Source organism: Brienomyrus brachyistius, chromosome 16 (genome assembly GCF_023856365.1).
Source record: "Brienomyrus brachyistius isolate T26 chromosome 16, BBRACH_0.4, whole genome shotgun sequence".
NCBI lineage: Eukaryota > Metazoa > Chordata > Actinopteri > Osteoglossiformes > Mormyridae > Brienomyrus > Brienomyrus brachyistius.
In genome coordinates this window covers 22,893,059-22,910,639 of record NC_064548.1, presented here as the reverse complement: position 1 = coordinate 22,910,639, position 17,581 = coordinate 22,893,059, and the positions used below count along the sequence as shown (strand labels likewise).

The following is a 17,581-nucleotide window of genomic DNA, read 5'->3' as shown; positions in this document are numbered from 1 at the left end:
TGAGCTCTGGGAAGAAAGAATGTTGTGCTGCATGCACAGTGTTGGCCTGAAACAGACAATCCTGAACGAGCCTGCTGCACCTCTAACGGTGGAAGAACAGACCCAAGAGGACAAGCTTAATGCGGATGCATATTGCGCGCTCGCGCCATTACTCGACAATACGAGCTTGGGACTGATATTCAGAGACACTAAAGACAAAGGCAGAGAGAGTCTCCGAGTGTTACGAGAACACTACATCGGTAAAGGTAGGCCACGAATTGTCTCCCTGTATATAACACTTACTTCGCTGAAGAAAACGAACACAGAGACCGTAACCGAATACATTATCAGAGCAGAGCAAATCATTACGGCGCTCAGAGGTGCGGGTGAAGCACCAAGTGAGGGACTGATGATGGCGATGGTTATGAGGGGACTACCAGAAAAGTACAAGCCGTTCACGCTGATGGTTACACATGGTTCAGCGGATATGAAGTTGGGAGAGTTTAAAGCCAAGTTGCGAAACTTTGAAGCATCGGAAGATTCAGACCCAACCGCCGAGGAAGCGGGAGAGCGAGTCCTGAAGGCCCAGGCGGCGCCAAAAAAGAAGGACGCACACGTGACAGATCTAGTGTGTTGGCGATGCGGAGAAAAAGGCCACCGGAAAAATAACTGCACAAAGAAAGTTTGGTGTAGTTTCTGCAAAACCACGGGTCACACAGATAAAGCGTGTAGAAAGAAGGAACGTGCACAGGGCTCTCGGTGCGCGTGTGCCCAAGATGGCGACCGTGGTGGCGACAGCAGTAAGGCCAGTCGCGGGCGAGATGGCGGGCGGGAAGCCGCGGGAAGAGAAGACTTCACTTTCGGGGCGCAGGCAGAAGAGGCCAACCAGTCAGGGCAACAGCTACCGATCCAGAGAAAAGGGCTGCTCGTCGACACGGGCGCGTCATCCCACATAATCAACGTCAGGAGCCGGTTCAAGAACTTTGATAGCACCTTTAGGCCCGAGAGGCACAGCATGGAGCTGGCAGACGGGAAGCGCACCTACGGGTTGGCACAGGGCAGGGGAGACGCACAGGTGTGCCTCATCGACAGCGAGGGACGCCGATGTACAGTGACGTTAAAAAGCGCCCTCTACATCCCTTCCTTCCCACAAGAACTTTTCTCAGTTAAGAGTGCCACCGCTAATGGTGCCAAGGTGTTCTTTGACGAAGGTAAAAATGTTCTTGTGGCGCCTGGTGGCGCAAGGTTTAACATTCATGTGTGTAAGAGAATGTACTACTTGCAAACTGAGGGTGATGAAAATGATGTGTGTTATGTCAGCCATGATATCCAGACATGGCACGAGATCATGGGTCATTGTAACTACGAGGACATATTGAAATTGCAGGAAGTAACAATAGGCATGCACATTAAAGGTGCAAAGCGTAGACCTGATAAAGAATGTAGTGTATGTATAGAGGGTAAGTTTACTCAAACAAGAAACAGAGAGCCAACCGACAAAGTAAAGGCACCACTTGAGCTGGTGAACACGGATCTAGCTGGTCCAGTAAGCAACGGATCAATAGAAGGTTTCAAGTATATGCAATCTTTCACAGATGTATGCACAGGGGCGGTGTTCGTTTACTTTCTCAAAGCAAAGAGTGATTCAGTTCAGGCCACTGAGAAGTTCCTGGCCGATGTAGCGCCTTACGGCAGCATAAAATGCATTCGATCAGATAACGGGACTGAGTTCATCAATAGAGAGTTTCAGACACTACTGAGAAAGAATAAAATCAAACACGAGACGTCTTGTCCCTACTCGCCTCACCAGAACGGGATAGCAGAGAGGGAGGGACGCACTCTTTTTGAAATGGCAAGGTGTAAGCTCATTGACAGTGGTCTGCCCAAAAGCCTTTGGCATTATGCCGTTCAGGAAGCTGCCTACACCAGGAATCGGTGCTTTAACAAGTACACGGGTACTACACCTTACACAGCACTGACGGGAAAAAAGTGTGATCTAGCCAAAATGTACAAGTTTGGGTCTGTGTGCTATGCCTATCAACCAGACGGGGGTAAATTAGATTCTAGGTGCGAGAAGGGACTGTTCATAGGACATGACAAAGGTAGCCCCGCCTTCCTAGTCTACTACCCCGGTAAACATAAAGTACAAAAGCACAGATTAGTAAAATTTATCACAAAGACAACCTGCGAAAACGAGACTCAGACTAAGGAACTAGAACTGGACCCCATAGTAAATAGTAAAGATAGACAGACACCACAGTCTAGTACCCTCAACACTGATATACAGACTGATAATCCACAGTCAGTAGAGGGTGATGGCGAGAAACTCCCTAGGGTGACGTCACAGGCCTCAAGCAGAGGGAAATATCCCATCAGAGAGCGTAAACCTCCAGGGTATCTGAAGGATTATAGTCAGGAGGATAGTGACGAGGACGACAGCACACTCACTAGCATGGACTATTGCTACCGAGCTGTTTGTGGTATTCCACTAACTTTTAAAGAGGCTATGGCATCAACTGAGTCAGAGGAATGGAAGAGAGCAATGGATGAGGAGTTTCAGTCTTTAGAGGACAACCAGACCTTTACCTTGACTACGTTACCAGAGGGCAGAGAGACAGTGGGGGGTAAATGGGTATATTCCATTAAGGAGGACAGTGACGGACATCACCGATACAAGGCTAGATTCGTAGCAAAAGGATATAGTCAGAAGGCAGGGATAGATTATGGTGAGACATTTTCACCTACAGCCAATCTGACCAGTATGCGCGTAGTGATGCAGAAGGCAGCTCAAGAGAACTTGATACTACATCAAATGGATGTAAAAACAGCCTATCTGCATGCACCCATCGATCGTGACATCTATATGGAACAGCCGGAGGGTTACGAGAAGGGAGGAAAGGGGCTTGTGTGTAAGTTAAAAAGGTCCATTTACGGCTTGAAACAGTCGGGACGTAATTGGAATGAGATGCTTCACACATGTCTAGTTGAGGATGGTTTTACACAGAACCCAGCAGACTACTGTGTGTATACAAAAGAATCCAAACAAACAGGTAAAGTAATAGTTGTTATTTGGGTGGATGATCTTATCATTGCAGCCAACAACACCAAGAGTCTGGGACAGGTGAAGACCGTGCTTTCCACTAGGTTTAAGATGAAGGATCTAGGCGGGTTAAAGCATTTCCTAGGCATAGACTTTGACCAGTCTGATGGTTGCATAAAAATGTCACAAGAGAAGTATGTCGGAAAGATCTTGAATCGTTTTGACATGCAGGAGTGTAGAACTAGGGAAACACCATGTGACCAAAAGATAGACTATTCCGTGGATGCACCTAAGATGACTGATGTGAGGAAATATAGAGAGGCTGTGGGCGGCCTCATATACTTGGCTACCTGTACACGACCTGACCTATGTTTCGTGGTAAGCAAGTTATCACAGCATTTTGCAAACCCCACAGACGAGCACTGGACTACAGTGAAACATGTTTTACGTTATCTCAAGGGGACTGCAGACCGACAGCTCTGTTTCAGAAAGAGCGGCGAAAGTTTAGGCCTCATAGCTTATAGTGACGCAGACTGGGGGGCAGACACCAGTGGCAGGCGTAGCGTGAGCGGTTATTGTGTGAGTATGGCTAAAGACAGTTCATTGATCTCTTGGAAGACCAAAAAGCAACCCACAGTAGCCCTGTCAACGTGTGAAGCCGAATACATGGCTCTAGCTCTAACAATACAGGAGTGTATTTATTTGGAGCAACTGCTGAAAGGTATAGATACCCATGTATACATGAAAACAGTTGTTTATGAGGACAACCAGGGGACTATTGCACTTGTTAGGAACCCTGTGTCCAGGCAAAGATGTAAACATGTGGACATTAAATATCACTTTATTAGGTCCACCATAAGGAACGAGGAGATGACACTTACTTACTGTCCCACAGATGACATGGTTGCCGATGCTATGACCAAGCCTATCTCCAAACTTAAGCAAATGAAATTTGCGAGGGTCATGTTCGGTGTGTAAATGCTTGGCATTTGATTATCATTTTTGTTTGCTTATTTGACTAGGTTAAAGTTATACAGTATACAAGTCAATCATAAGTGGGAGTGTTGATAAATGTATGATTGCATATAACTGTACCAACACATGACCAAAAGGTGGCAGTGTTCGTAGGGCGTATGCTTTTGGCAGCACCCCCTATATAAGGGAATGTCTTTCTTGTTCTGTCTGTTAACACTCACGAAGTGTGGAGTGTTGTACCTTAAGCGATGTGTCTGTTCGTGTGATTAATAAACTAGGCCGATAAAGGCTACAGAGCAAAGTGGCTGTACTCATCATTAGAATTATTATTCCGCTGCAAGAAGGCAAGGTTATGCGCTGTCGACGTAATTCTGCTAACACTACTACTTACATGCTTACCAAATTGTGGGCGCCAATAAACGTCTGTATAGTACCGAAAAGCTGCGTCCGTACAAGTGTATATGACCATGATATAAAGCACTGAAATATGAACGAAAATGCTTATACACATAAAACACCAATAACTGCCGTTAGCTTAGCAATCGTAACATCTGCTCCAACACAGGTGTTTCACCCGCTTCCATGGTGCTTCGCCATAGCGCAACATTCGGAAATGTACGTAGTCACTAAATCATCTACGCGAAATTGTATTACATCTAAGTTTAATCACAGCACCCGTTCGTAGCAGTTATAATTTGTTCGCAAGACGACTAACAGGCGCTGCCATTTATCCAACACTCGGCGCTATAACCCTCACCGAATCACCGCCTCCTTCTTTGTCGACGCACTGACTACACAGGGAACATTTCCCTTGTGAGGTCTGGTAGTTACGTGTAATCAGTAGCGCCCCTAGAGGATCCTCGTGACTAAGCAGGCGGACTCATACCTCAGCGCTCCCTCTAAAGTGACGAGAGACTCCTTGAGCTCGAATTAACAATTAACAACGACCCTGCTGAGCAGTCAGAAAGAAATAAAATTAAGGAAAATAATAATAAAAGCGGCGGGTAGGCTGTAGATATACCCGCAATACAATATATATTAGATATAACTGTTGACCATTTGCAGTCATGTCAAAAAGTCAAAATTGTTAAGCCCCCCCAAAAAAAAACACCACTAAAATCTCAGTGTATGTCTGCTGTGGGCAATTATAGCATGAGCGCACCAAACTGGTAACTGCTGATAAAAAAGTAACTGTTGGTAGAAAAATGTATTTCAGTCGTTAGAGCCCAAGCAGTGACTGATTAACACTGAATGGTGAGGATTCCATACTGACAAATCAGAACAGGCCTGGCGGGTGCAGATGATTTCAGCAACTATAAAATAGTCTGCAAGCAAACCAGACCTAACAGTGTGCTTTACTAGCAGCTCTAGGACAATGGCAGTGCATGAGGGGGTTATAGTGCTGCTTCTTCTTTTAGGTTGCAGCTGTGAAGCTCAACTGAAGTCTGGGTTTCTTGTGAAGACCCCTCAAGTAGCTGCAGTTTATCAAAATGGATTAGGTGCTCCCCAGGTGGTGGCAGCTGGCTATCCGGTTGGCGTAGGGGCTCCCCAGGTGGCTTCGACCGGCTATCAGGTTGGCGTAGGGGCTCCCCAGGTGTCTTCAACCGGCTATCAGGTTGGCGTAGGGGCTCCCCAGGTGGCTTCGACCGGCTTCCAGGTTGGCGTAGGGGCTCCCCAGGTGGCTTCGACCGGCTATCAGGTTGGCGTAGGGGCTCCCCAGGTGTCTTCGACCGGCTTCCAGGTTGGCGTAGGGGCTCCCCAGGTGTCTTCAACCGGCTATCAGGTTGGCGTAGGGGCTACCAAGGTGGGGGCGACCGGCTTCCAGGTTGGCGTGGGGGGGACCGGCTATCAGGTTGGCGTGGGGGCGACCGGCTATCAGGTTGGCGTAGGGGCTCCCCAGGTGTCTTCGACCGGCTTCCAGGTTGGCGTAGGGGCTCCCCAGGTGTCTTCGACCGGCTTCCAGGTTGGCGTAGGGGCTCCCCAGGTGGCTACGACCGGCTATCAGGCTGGCGTAGGGGCTCCCCAGGTGGCTTCGACCGGCTATCAGGCTGGCGTAGGGGCTCCCCAGGTGGCTTCGACCGGCTATCAGGCTGGCGTAGGGGCTCCCCAGGTGGCTTCGACCGGCTATCAGGTTGGTGTGGGGGCGACCGGCTATCAGGTTGGCGTAGGGGCTGCCCAGGTGGGGTCGACCGGCTATCAGGTTGGCGTGGGGGCGACCGGCTTCCAGGTTGGCGTAGGGGCTCCCCAGGTGGCTTCGACCGGCTATCAGGTTGGCGTAGGGGCTACCAAGTTGGGGGCGACCGGCTATCTGGGCAAGCAAGTTGCTCCTGCTCTGGTTAAATCTGTGACTGGAATGCAAGTGAACCCTAATAGTGTGAGGGTTGTATGTGGGGAGGATTCAGTTATGGTGGATGTGCTACAGGACCTTCTAGCTATTGGCCAGCTGATCAATGCTTCAGACATCACCCTTGGTGGTTGTGCACCCACTGGGCAGGATGCTTCTGGCACAGTGAGGTTTCAGTCTGTGCTGCAGGCCTGTGGAAGTACACTGATGGTATGAGGGCTTCCTTCTGATTGGTTGCTATGTTGGCTATGCTAGTCCTAATCACGTTGCTCTTCTCCAGATGACTGCTGATGCCCTGGTCTATAGCTTTGCATTGATCTACACCCCCAGTGGTATTAATGGCAGCCCCATTGTGAGGACCAATGGAGCTGTGGTTGGCATTGAGTGTCACTATTTGAGGTGAGGATGCCCTGTCAGCTTTGCTGTTCCTTAGCCCTAGGAGCTGTTCATCCAGTGACTGACCCAAATGGGCAGTGGTGGCTTCATGGTTAGGGAAGCACACTTGTACCAAAGATTGCTGGTTCAAGTCCCTGACCAGCAAGGCACCACTGGGGTACACTGAAGGTACCGCCCAAAGCACTGCTCCCCTGGTGCTGAATTAGCTCCCCCTGATGTGTCATGATGTCACATAATATAAATGCAGGGGACACATTTCATTGTGCACTGTTGTGGTCATTGACATACCACGAAACCTTAATTCTAAATGATGCCTGCTCCTTAGGAAGCAGAATGTGAGCAGCAATGCCCTGGTGCCAACCTGGATCCCCTACTATGCTACAATGGCAGCTGAGGCACAACTGAATTTCTCACTGAGGCTGATGGATGGTAGGCAAGGGGTTCATGCAGCATATCTGGCTTTGCTGTATCTGGGCTTGTCCTCAAGTGCATGTGCCCTTTGTGCAGATGCATGGCAGAATGAGAGGGCCTCCAATGTGTACTTCCTGGGAAGTGTCCTGAACATTGAAGCCTCTGTCCTCGTGGGCAACAGTCAGCCCCTGCGTGTCTTTGTGGACAGCTGTGTGGCCACCTTGGTCCCTGATGTGACCTCTGTCCCTAGCTATGCCTTTGTGCAGAACTCTGGGTGAGTAACATTGTATGGCTGTGTGAGGCCGCTTGGGCAATGCTGCTTGACATGCCTGCCCTTCAGGTGCCTGACTGATGCCAAGGTGACAGGATCCCGCTCCCAGTTCCTGCCCAGAAAGCAGGATGACAAGCTGCAGCTTCAGCTGGATGCTTTCAGGTTCTCTCAGGATGGCAGGAGCTCAGTGAGTACAGACACTTGTGCAGGATTTCTGTGCTTAAATGAACTGGCTGTGATGGCAGCTGACCAGCTTTTGGTGTCCCCCTAGCTGTACATTACTTGCAGCCTGAGAGCAACAGTGGCTTCTGTGCCTGTGGATTCTCAACACAAGGCTTGTTCCTTCCCTCTTGCCGCTAACAGGTCAGTAGCTGCAGCATTATGATGCTGGATCAGTTCAGCTGCTAAGCAATTGCTATTCCCCATTGCAGGTGGGTGTCTGTGGATGGGAATGACCAGGTGTGTGGCTGCTGTGACGCCAGCTGTGGGCTTGCAGGTGTAGCAGGTACGCTTGGCTTCCACCAAAAGATGCTCTGGTGGATTGTGTTGCTGTGACAGACACCCTCCCTCCTTGCCCTTGCAGGTGCTCAAGGCACAGGTGTTCTGGGCCCCATTGCTATCCAACAGGGTCCTCCCACGGCTAGTCAGCCTGGACAGCTGTATATTCTGAAGGGATAGGGACCAAGCTGCATGGTCCCTGGATGGAAGGAGCCACCTAACTTGCCTGGCATATTCTGCACTGCTTGTCATGCTGTTGCTTCCCCCTAATGAGGTGACTGCAGTTGTGCAGGAGACCAAGGGCACTGTCTTGTGACTGAATAAAGCACTAATAGTATTTGAAATGGTGCAGTTGCTTATTCCTTGGCTCCAAGGTACACTTCTGGATTGCCTAGAAATTCTACAACCGCATCACACTGCTTGCTGCCTGTGGATTTTATGACTGGAATGGCACCCTGTGGGGAAACCTTGCCTTAGATGGAATGTGTTGGTGGGGTTGTACACAAGGTGTTCCTTTCAGTAAGGAATCAGTTTCAGGGAAGGTACTCCCTGTATGTGGATCAGGGCTTGGTGCCAACAGACTACGGTAGTCGGGAGTGATTCCCACCCTCGTTCCCTCTGTTTGGGGGAGTGGCTGACAGCCTCTATGTGGTGGTTGGAAGCATTGCAGCCTGGTTTGCCATCACCTTCATATCATGGAAGTACTTGGTCATCCTGGGGCACTTGCAAGGGTGTACCATTGATTTTTAACAATGGCAGGCACTAGGGGGCTCATGTATTGCTACTGAAATGCAGAATTCCAATCCAGTGTCAGCAACTGATTCACACTAACAGATGATGGTATTAAACCTTAATACTGATTTCTGGAAGTGCTGGTTAAACTGTTGCTGGTGCTTGGAGCAGAGACCAACTGAGGAGGGGAGCACAATGACTCGTGCACACTTCGCTATGAATCAAATATACCTGCAGTATTTTCTGTCAACACTTGCTGCATCAAGCAAAGGCACATCCTAGATGTGTAACAGTCCACCTTGATTTTAGTGGCTAAGAACTTTGTGCTTGTCATGCAATGTTTCCCTTTCAAATCAATCAGGGAAATGTGCAATATCCTGTCTTACAGTAAAAAATACTGTGTACATTTACAACAAACTAGTGGTCACAGCAAGAAATGGTGCTAATGATTCCTCTGATCAAAAGAATCTGTGCAATTTTACATTTTCAATCTGGTCGTCCATTTCTAGCATTTGGATCAGCACTACATATGCTTCCCAGGTTACGATGGTCTGTTTTGACCTTGCGATGGGGAATGTTTTTGATTTTCAGCATGTTCAATAACTTAAATGGGACATTAGACATTTTGTTAAATAGGATTGGCATTAATTTTGCACAATTGTAGGCTAATGTAAGTTTTCAAAGCATGTTTTTAAGGTAGGCTAGGCTAGTCCATAATGCTTGTTAGGGTAGGTCTACTGTATTAAAATGGATTTTCTCCTTACGATAACTATATTCTAGAAAGCATCAATTTTTTAACATTTTTATTTAACTTGCACATAAAACGTGCAGCTACATATAGTGTCACTTTAAATTAACAGTATTTTAATGTTTTAATAAGTATTAAATGGTGGCGCAATGGCGGCATGGTGGTGCAATGGTTAGCACTGTTGCCTCACACCTCTGGGAGTTCCGGGTTTGAGTCGAGTGTGCGGAGTTTGCATGTTCTCCCCATGTCGTCGTGGGGTTTCCTGCGGGTACTCCGGTTTCCCCCCACAGTCGAAAAACATGCTGAGGCTAATTGGAGTTGCTAAGTTGCCCATAGGAGTGCATGCGTGAGTGAATGGTGTGTGAGTGTGCCCTGCGATGGGCTGGCCCCCCATCCTGGGTTGTTCCCTGCCTCGTGCCCATTGCTTCCGGGATTGGCTCCGGACCCCCCACGACCCAATAGGATAAGCGGTTTGGAAAATGGATGGATGGATAAAATAGGATTTGTGTTATTTTGCACAATTGAAAGCTAATGTAAATGTTCAAAGCATGTTAAGGTAGACTAGGCTAGTCCATAATGCTTGTTAGGTAGGTGTACTGTATCAAAATTAATTTTCTCCTTACGATATTTTCGCATTATTATAGGTTTATTGGAAGGTAACCTTATAACACAATACACAAATTTAAAGATTGATTTTACTAGCAGCATTATAATGACGACTTTGTTCAAATTTTCTATAAATATATCATTACGTTGAGTAAATTTGCTTAGTGGAGCACACCACATGCGGCCGTTTCTGTAAATCAGGGAAGAGTTTTATAAGCACTGAAGTGGCGGTGAAGGAATGGACAGCTCAACAGCCGCAACATCTTTCGAAAGAGGAGATATTGTGGATAAAAGAAAAAAAGACACTAGCGGTGTAGCGGTACTTTCTGAAGTTTAAAGTTCGACACGTTTAGTGACATGAAGGATACTCCGGATTTATACACATTGCAACTTTTTGGCGTCACAACATGCCTCTCATCGATACCTTATACCTACTACTTACATGCTTACCAAATTGTGGGCGCCAATAAACGTCTGTATATTACCGAAAAGCTGCGTCCGTACAAGTGTATATGACCATGATATAAAGCACTGAAATATGAACGAAAATGCTTATACACATAAAACACCAATAACTGCCGTTAGCTTAGCAATCGTAACAGCTGCTCCAACACAGGTGTTTCACCCGCTTCCATGGTGCTTCGCCATAGCGCAACATTCGGAAATGTACGTAGTCACTAAATCATCTACGCGAAATTGTATTACATCTAAGTTTAATCACAGCACCCGTTCGTAGCAGTTGTGATTTGTTCGCAAGACGACTAACAGGCGCTGCCATTTATCCAACACTCGGCGCTATAACCCTCACCGAATCACCGCCTCCTTCTTTGTCGACGCACTGACTACACAGGGAACATTTCCCTTGTGAGGTCTGGTAGTTACGTGTAATCAGTAGCGCCCCTAGAGGATCCTCGTGACTTAGCAGGCGGGCTCATACCTCAGCGCTCCCTCTAAAGTGACGAGAGACTCCTTGAGCTCGAATTAACAATTAACGACGACCCTGCTGAGCAGTCAGAAAGAAATAAAATTAAGGAAAATAATAATAAAAGCGGCGGGTAGGCTGTAGATATACCCGCAATACAATATATGTTAGATATAACTGTTGACCATTTGCAGTCATGTCAAAAAGTCAAAATTGTTAAAAAAAAAACACCCCAAAAAAACACCACAAAAATCTCAGTGTATGTCTGCTGTGGGCAATTATAGCATGAGCGCACCAAACTGGTAACTGCTGATAAAAAAGTAACTCTTGGTAGAAAAATGTATTTCAGTCGTTAGAGCCCAAGCAGTGACTGATTAACGCTGAATGGTGAGGATTCCATACTGACAAATCAGAACAGGCCTGGCGGGTGCAGATGATTTCAGCAACTATAAAATAGTCTGCAAGCAAACCAGACCTAACAGTGTGCTTTACTAGCAGCTCTAGGACAATGGCAGTGCATGAGGGGGTTATAGTGCTGCTTCTTCTTTTAGGTTGCAGCTGTGAAGCTCAACTGAAGTCTGGGTTTCTTGTGAAGACCCCTCAAGTAGCTGCAGTTTATCAAAATGGATTAGGTGCTCCCCAGGTGGTGGCAGCTGGCTATCCGGTTGGCGTAGGGGCTCCCCAGGTGGCTTCGACCGGCTATCAGGTTGGCGTAGGGGCTCCCCAGGTGTCTTCAACCGGCTATCAGGTTGGCGTAGGGGCTCCCCAGGTGGCTTCGACCGGCTTCCAGGTTGGCGTAGGGGCTCCCCAGGTGGCTTCGACCGGCTATCAGGTTGGCGTAGGGGCTCCCCAGGTGTCTTCGACCGGCTTCCAGGTTGGCGTAGGGGCTCCCCAGGTGTCTTCAACCGGCTATCAGGTTGGCGTAGGGGCTACCAAGGTGGGGGCGACCGGCTTCCAGGTTGGCGTGGGGGGGACCGGCTATCAGGTTGGCGTAGGGGCTCCCCAGGTGGGGGCGACCGGCTATCAGGTTGGCGTAGGGGCTCCCCAGGTGTCTTCGACCGGCTTCCAGGTTGGCGTAGGGGCTCCCCAGGTGTCTTCGACCGGCTTCCAGGTTGGCGTAGGGGCTCCCCAGGTGGCTACGACCGGCTATCAGGCTGGCGTAGGGGCTCCCCAGGTGGCTTCGACCGGCTATCAGGCTGGCGTAGGGGCTCCCCAGGTGGCTTCGACCGGCTATCAGGCTGGCGTAGGGGCTCCCCAGGTGGCTTCGACCGGCTATCAGGTTGGTGTGGGGGCGACCGGCTATCAGGTTGGCGTAGGGGCTGCCCAGGTGGGGTCGACCGGCTATCAGGTTGGCGTGGGGGCGACCGGCTTCCAGGTTGGCGTAGGGGCTCCCCAGGTGGCTTCGACCGGCTATCAGGTTGGCGTAGGGGCTACCAAGTTGGGGGCGACCGGCTATCTGGGCAAGCAAGTTGCTCCTGCTCTGGTTAAATCTGTGACTGGAATGCAAGTGAACCCTAATAGTGTGAGGGTTGTATGTGGGGAGGATTCAGTTATGGTGGATGTGCTACAGGACCTTCTAGCTATTGGCCAGCTGATCAATGCTTCAGACATCACCCTTGGTGGTTGTGCACCCACTGGGCAGGATGCTTCTGGCACAGTGAGGTTTCAGTCTGTGCTGCAGGCCTGTGGAAGTACACTGATGGTATGAGGGCTTCCTTCTGATTGGTTGCTATGTTGGCTATGCTAGTCCTAATCACGTTGCTCTTCTCCAGATGACTGCTGATGCCCTGGTCTATAGCTTTGCATTGATCTACACCCCCAGTGGTATTAATGGCAGCCCCATTGTGAGGACCAATGGAGCTGTGGTTGGCATTGAGTGTCACTATTTGAGGTGAGGATGCCCTGTCAGCTTTGCTGTTCCTTAGCCCTAGGAGCTGTTCATCCAGTGACTGACCCAAATGGGCAGTGGTGGCTTCATGGTTAGGGAAGCACACTTGTACCAAAGATTGCTGGTTCAAGTCCCTGACCAGCAAGGCACCACTGGGGTACACTGAAGGTACCGCCCAAAGCACTGCTCCCCTGGTGCTGAATTAGCTCCCCCTGATGTGTCATGATGTCACATAATATAAATGCAGGGGACACATTTCATTGTGCACTGTTGTGGTCATTGACATACCACGAAACCTTAATTCTAAATGATGCCTGCTCCTTAGGAAGCAGAATGTGAGCAGCAATGCCCTGGTGCCAACCTGGATCCCCTACTATGCTACAATGGCAGCTGAGGCACAACTGAATTTCTCACTGAGGCTGATGGATGGTAGGCAAGGGGTTCATGCAGCATATCTGGCTTTGCTGTATCTGGGCTTGTCCTCAAGTGCATGTGCCCTTTGTGCAGATGCATGGCAGAATGAGAGGGCCTCCAATGTGTACTTCCTGGGAAGTGTCCTGAACATTGAAGCCTCTGTCCTCGTGGGCAACAGTCAGCCCCTGCGTGTCTTTGTGGACAGCTGTGTGGCCACCTTGGTCCCTGATGTGACCTCTGTCCCTAGCTATGCCTTTGTGCAGAACTCTGGGTGAGTAACATTGTATGGCTGTGTGAGGCCGCTTGGGCAATGCTGCTTGACATGCCTGCCCTTCAGGTGCCTGACTGATGCCAAGGTGACAGGATCCCGCTCCCAGTTCCTGCCCAGAAAGCAGGATGACAAGCTGCAGCTTCAGCTGGATGCTTTCAGGTTCTCTCAGGATGGCAGGAGCTCAGTGAGTACAGACACTTGTGCAGGATTTCTGTGCTTAAATGAACTGGCTGTGATGGCAGCTGACCAGCTTTTGGTGTCCCCCTAGCTGTACATTACTTGCAGCCTGAGAGCAACAGTGGCTTCTGTGCCTGTGGATTCTCAACACAAGGCTTGTTCCTTCCCTCTTGCCGCTAACAGGTCAGTAGCTGCAGCATTATGATGCTGGATCAGTTCAGCTGCTAAGCAATTGCTATTCCCCATTGCAGGTGGGTGTCTGTGGATGGGAATGACCAGGTGTGTGGCTGCTGTGACGCCAGCTGTGGGCTTGCAGGTGTAGCAGGTACGCTTGGCTTCCACCAAAAGATGCTCTGGTGGATTGTGTTGCTGTGACAGACACCCTCCCTCCTTGCCCTTGCAGGTGCTCAAGGCACAGGTGTTCTGGGCCCCATTGCTATCCAACAGGGTCCTCCCACGGCTAGTCAGCCTGGACAGCTGTATATTCTGAAGGGATAGGGACCAAGCTGCATGGTCCCTGGATGGAAGGAGCCACCTAACTTGCCTGGCATATTCTGCACTGCTTGTCATGCTGTTGCTTCCCCCTAATGAGGTGACTGCAGTTGTGCAGGAGACCAAGGGCACTGTCTTGTGACTGAATAAAGCACTAATAGTATTTGAAATGGTGCAGTTGCTTATTCCTTGGCTCCAAGGTACACTTCTGGATTGCCTAGAAATTCTACAACCGCATCACACTGCTTGCTGCCTGTGGATTTTATGACTGGAATGGCACCCTGTGGGGAAACCTTGCCTTAGATGGAATGTGTTGGTGGGGTTGTACACAAGGTGTTCCTTTCAGTAAGGAATCAGTTTCAGGGAAGGTACTCCCTGTATGTGGATCAGGGCTTGGTGCCAACAGACTACGGTAGTCGGGAGTGATTCCCACCCTCGTTCCCTCTGTTTGGGGGAGTGGCTGACAGCCTCTATGTGGTGGTTGGAAGCATTGCAGCCTGGTTTGCCATCACCTTCATATCATGGAAGTACTTGGTCATCCTGGGGCACTTGCAAGGGTGTACCATTGATTTTTAACAATGGCAGGCACTAGGGGGCTCATGTATTGCTACTGAAATGCAGAATTCCAATCCAGTGTCAGCAACTGATTCACACTAACAGATGATGGTATTAAACCTTAATACTGATTTCTGGAAGTGCTGGTTAAACTGTTGCTGGTGCTTGGAGCAGAGACCAACTGAGGAGGGGAGCACAATGACTCGTGCACACTTCGCTATGAATCAAATATACCTGCAGTATTTTCTGTCAACACTTGCTGCATCAAGCAAAGGCACATCCTAGATGTGTAACAGTCCACCTTGATTTTAGTGGCTAAGAACTTTGTGCTTGTCATGCAATGTTTCCCTTTCAAATCAATCAGGGAAATGTGCAATATCCTGTCTTACAGTAAAAAATACTGTGTACATTTACAACAAACTAGTGGTCACAGCAAGAAATGGTGCTAATGATTCCTCTGATCAAAAGAATCTGTGCAATTTTACATTTTCAATCTGGTCGTCCATTTCTAGCATTTGGATCAGCACTACATATGCTTCCCAGGTTACGATGGTCTGTTTTGACCTTGCGATGGGGAATGTTTTTGATTTTCAGCATGTTCAATAACTTAAATGGGACATTAGACATTTTGTTAAATAGGATTGGCATTAATTTTGCACAATTGTAGGCTAATGTAAGTTTTCAAAGCATGTTTTTAAGGTAGGCTAGGCTAGTCCATAATGCTTGTTAGGGTAGGTCTACTGTATTAAAATGGATTTTCTCCTTACGATAACTATATTCTAGAAAGCATCAATTTTTTAACATTTTTATTTAACTTGCACATAAAACGTGCAGCTACATATAGTGTCACTTTAAATTAACAGTATTTTAATGTTTTAATAAGTATTAAATGGTGGCGCAATGGCGGCATGGTGGTGCAATGGTTAGCACTGTTGCCTCACACCTCTGGGAGTTCCGGGTTTGAGTCGAGTGTGCGGAGTTTGCATGTTCTCCCCATGTCGTCGTGGGGTTTCCTGCGGGTACTCCGGTTTCCCCCCACAGTCGAAAAACATGCTGAGGCTAATTGGAGTTGCTAAGTTGCCCATAGGAGTGCATGCGTGAGTGAATGGTGTGTGAGTGTGCCCTGCGATGGGCTGGCCCCCCATCCTGGGTTGTTCCCTGCCTCGTGCCCATTGCTTCCGGGATTGGCTCCGGACCCCCCACGACCCAATAGGATAAGCGGTTTGGAAAATGGATGGATGGATAAAATAGGATTTGTGTTATTTTGCACAATTGAAAGCTAATGTAAATGTTCAAAGCATGTTAAGGTAGACTAGGCTAGTCCATAATGCTTGTTAGGTAGGTGTACTGTATCAAAATTAATTTTCTCCTTACGATATTTTCGCATTATTATAGGTTTATTGGAAGGTAACCTTATAACACAATACACAAATTTAAAGATTGATTTTACTAGCAGCATTATAATGACGACTTTGTTCAAATTTTCTATAAATATATCATTACGTTGAGTAAATTTGCTTAGTGGAGCACACCACATGCGGCCGTTTCTGTAAATCAGGGAAGAGTTTTATAAGCACTGAAGTGGCGGTGAAGGAATGGACAGCTCAACAGCCGCAACATCTTTCGAAAGAGGAGATATTGTGGATAAAAGAAAAAAAGACACTAGCGGTGTAGCGGTACTTTCTGAAGTTTAAAGTTCGACACGTTTAGTGACATGAAGGATACTCCGGATTTATACACATTGCAACTTTTTGGCGTCACAACATGCCTCTCATCGATACCTTATACCTACTACTTACATGCTTACCAAATTGTGGGCGCCAATAAACGTCTGTATATTACCGAAAAGCTGCGTCCGTACAAGTGTATATGACCATGATATAAAGCACTGAAATATGAACGAAAATGCTTATACACATAAAACACCAATAACTGCCGTTAGCTTAGCAATCGTAACAGCTGCTCCAACACAGGTGTTTCACCCGCTTCCATGGTGCTTCGCCATAGCGCAACATTCGGAAATGTACGTAGTCACTAAATCATCTACGCGAAATTGTATTACATCTAAGTTTAATCACAGCACCCGTTCGTAGCAGTTGTGATTTGTTCGCAAGACGACTAACAGGCGCTGCCATTTATCCAACACTCGGCGCTATAACCCTCACCAAATCACCGCCTCCTTCATTGTCGACGCACTGACTACACAGGGAACATTTCCCTTGTGAGGTCTGGTAGTTACGTGTAATCAGTAGCGCCCCTAGAGGATCCTCGTGACTTAGCAGGCGGGCTCATACCTCAGCGCTCCCTCTAAAGTGACGAGAGACTCCTTGAGCTCGAATTAACAATTAACGACGACCCTGCTGAGCAGTCAGAAAGAAATAAAATTAAGGAAAATAATAATAAAAGCGGCGGGTAGGCTGTAGATATACCCGCAATACAATATATGTTAGATATAACTGTTGACCATTTGCAGTCATGTCAAAAAGTCAAAATTGTTAAAAAAAAAAAAAAAAAAAAAACACCACAAAAATCTCAGTGTATGTCTGCTGTGGGCAATTATAGCATGAGCGCACCAAACTGGTAACTGCTGATAAAAAAGTAACTCTTGGTAGAAAAATGTATTTCAGTCGTTAGAGCCCAAGCAGTGACTGATTAACGCTGAATGGTGAGGATTCCATACTGACAAATCAGAACAGGCCTGGCGGGTGCAGATGATTTCAGCAACTATAAAATAGTCTGCAAGCAAACCAGACCTAACAGTGTGCTTTACTAGCAGCTCTAGGACAATGGCAGTGCATGAGGGGGTTATAGTGCTGCTTCTTCTTTTAGGTTGCAGCTGTGAAGCTCAACTGAAGTCTGGGT

General features: G+C 48.0%; 1 protein-coding gene across 23 annotated transcripts in view; it reads left to right on the top strand.

Annotated features, from left to right (window-relative positions):
- The window catches only part of LOC125710089 (fibroin heavy chain-like), a 576,413-nt gene that overhangs the window by 12,690 nt on the left and 546,142 nt on the right, over positions 1 to 17,581 (top strand). For all 23 annotated transcript variants that reach the window (XM_048979301.1, XM_048979314.1, XM_048979309.1 and 20 more), the window contains exons 5-9: positions 5,610 to 5,693; positions 6,000 to 6,125; positions 11,671 to 11,754; positions 11,839 to 12,033; positions 12,076 to 12,201. In XM_048979301.1, coding sequence (XP_048835258.1) covers positions 5,610 to 5,693; positions 6,000 to 6,125; positions 11,671 to 11,754; positions 11,839 to 12,033; positions 12,076 to 12,201 — 615 coding nt within the window. The remainder of the gene's footprint in view (positions 1 to 5,609; positions 5,694 to 5,999; positions 6,126 to 11,670; positions 11,755 to 11,838; positions 12,034 to 12,075; positions 12,202 to 17,581) is intronic.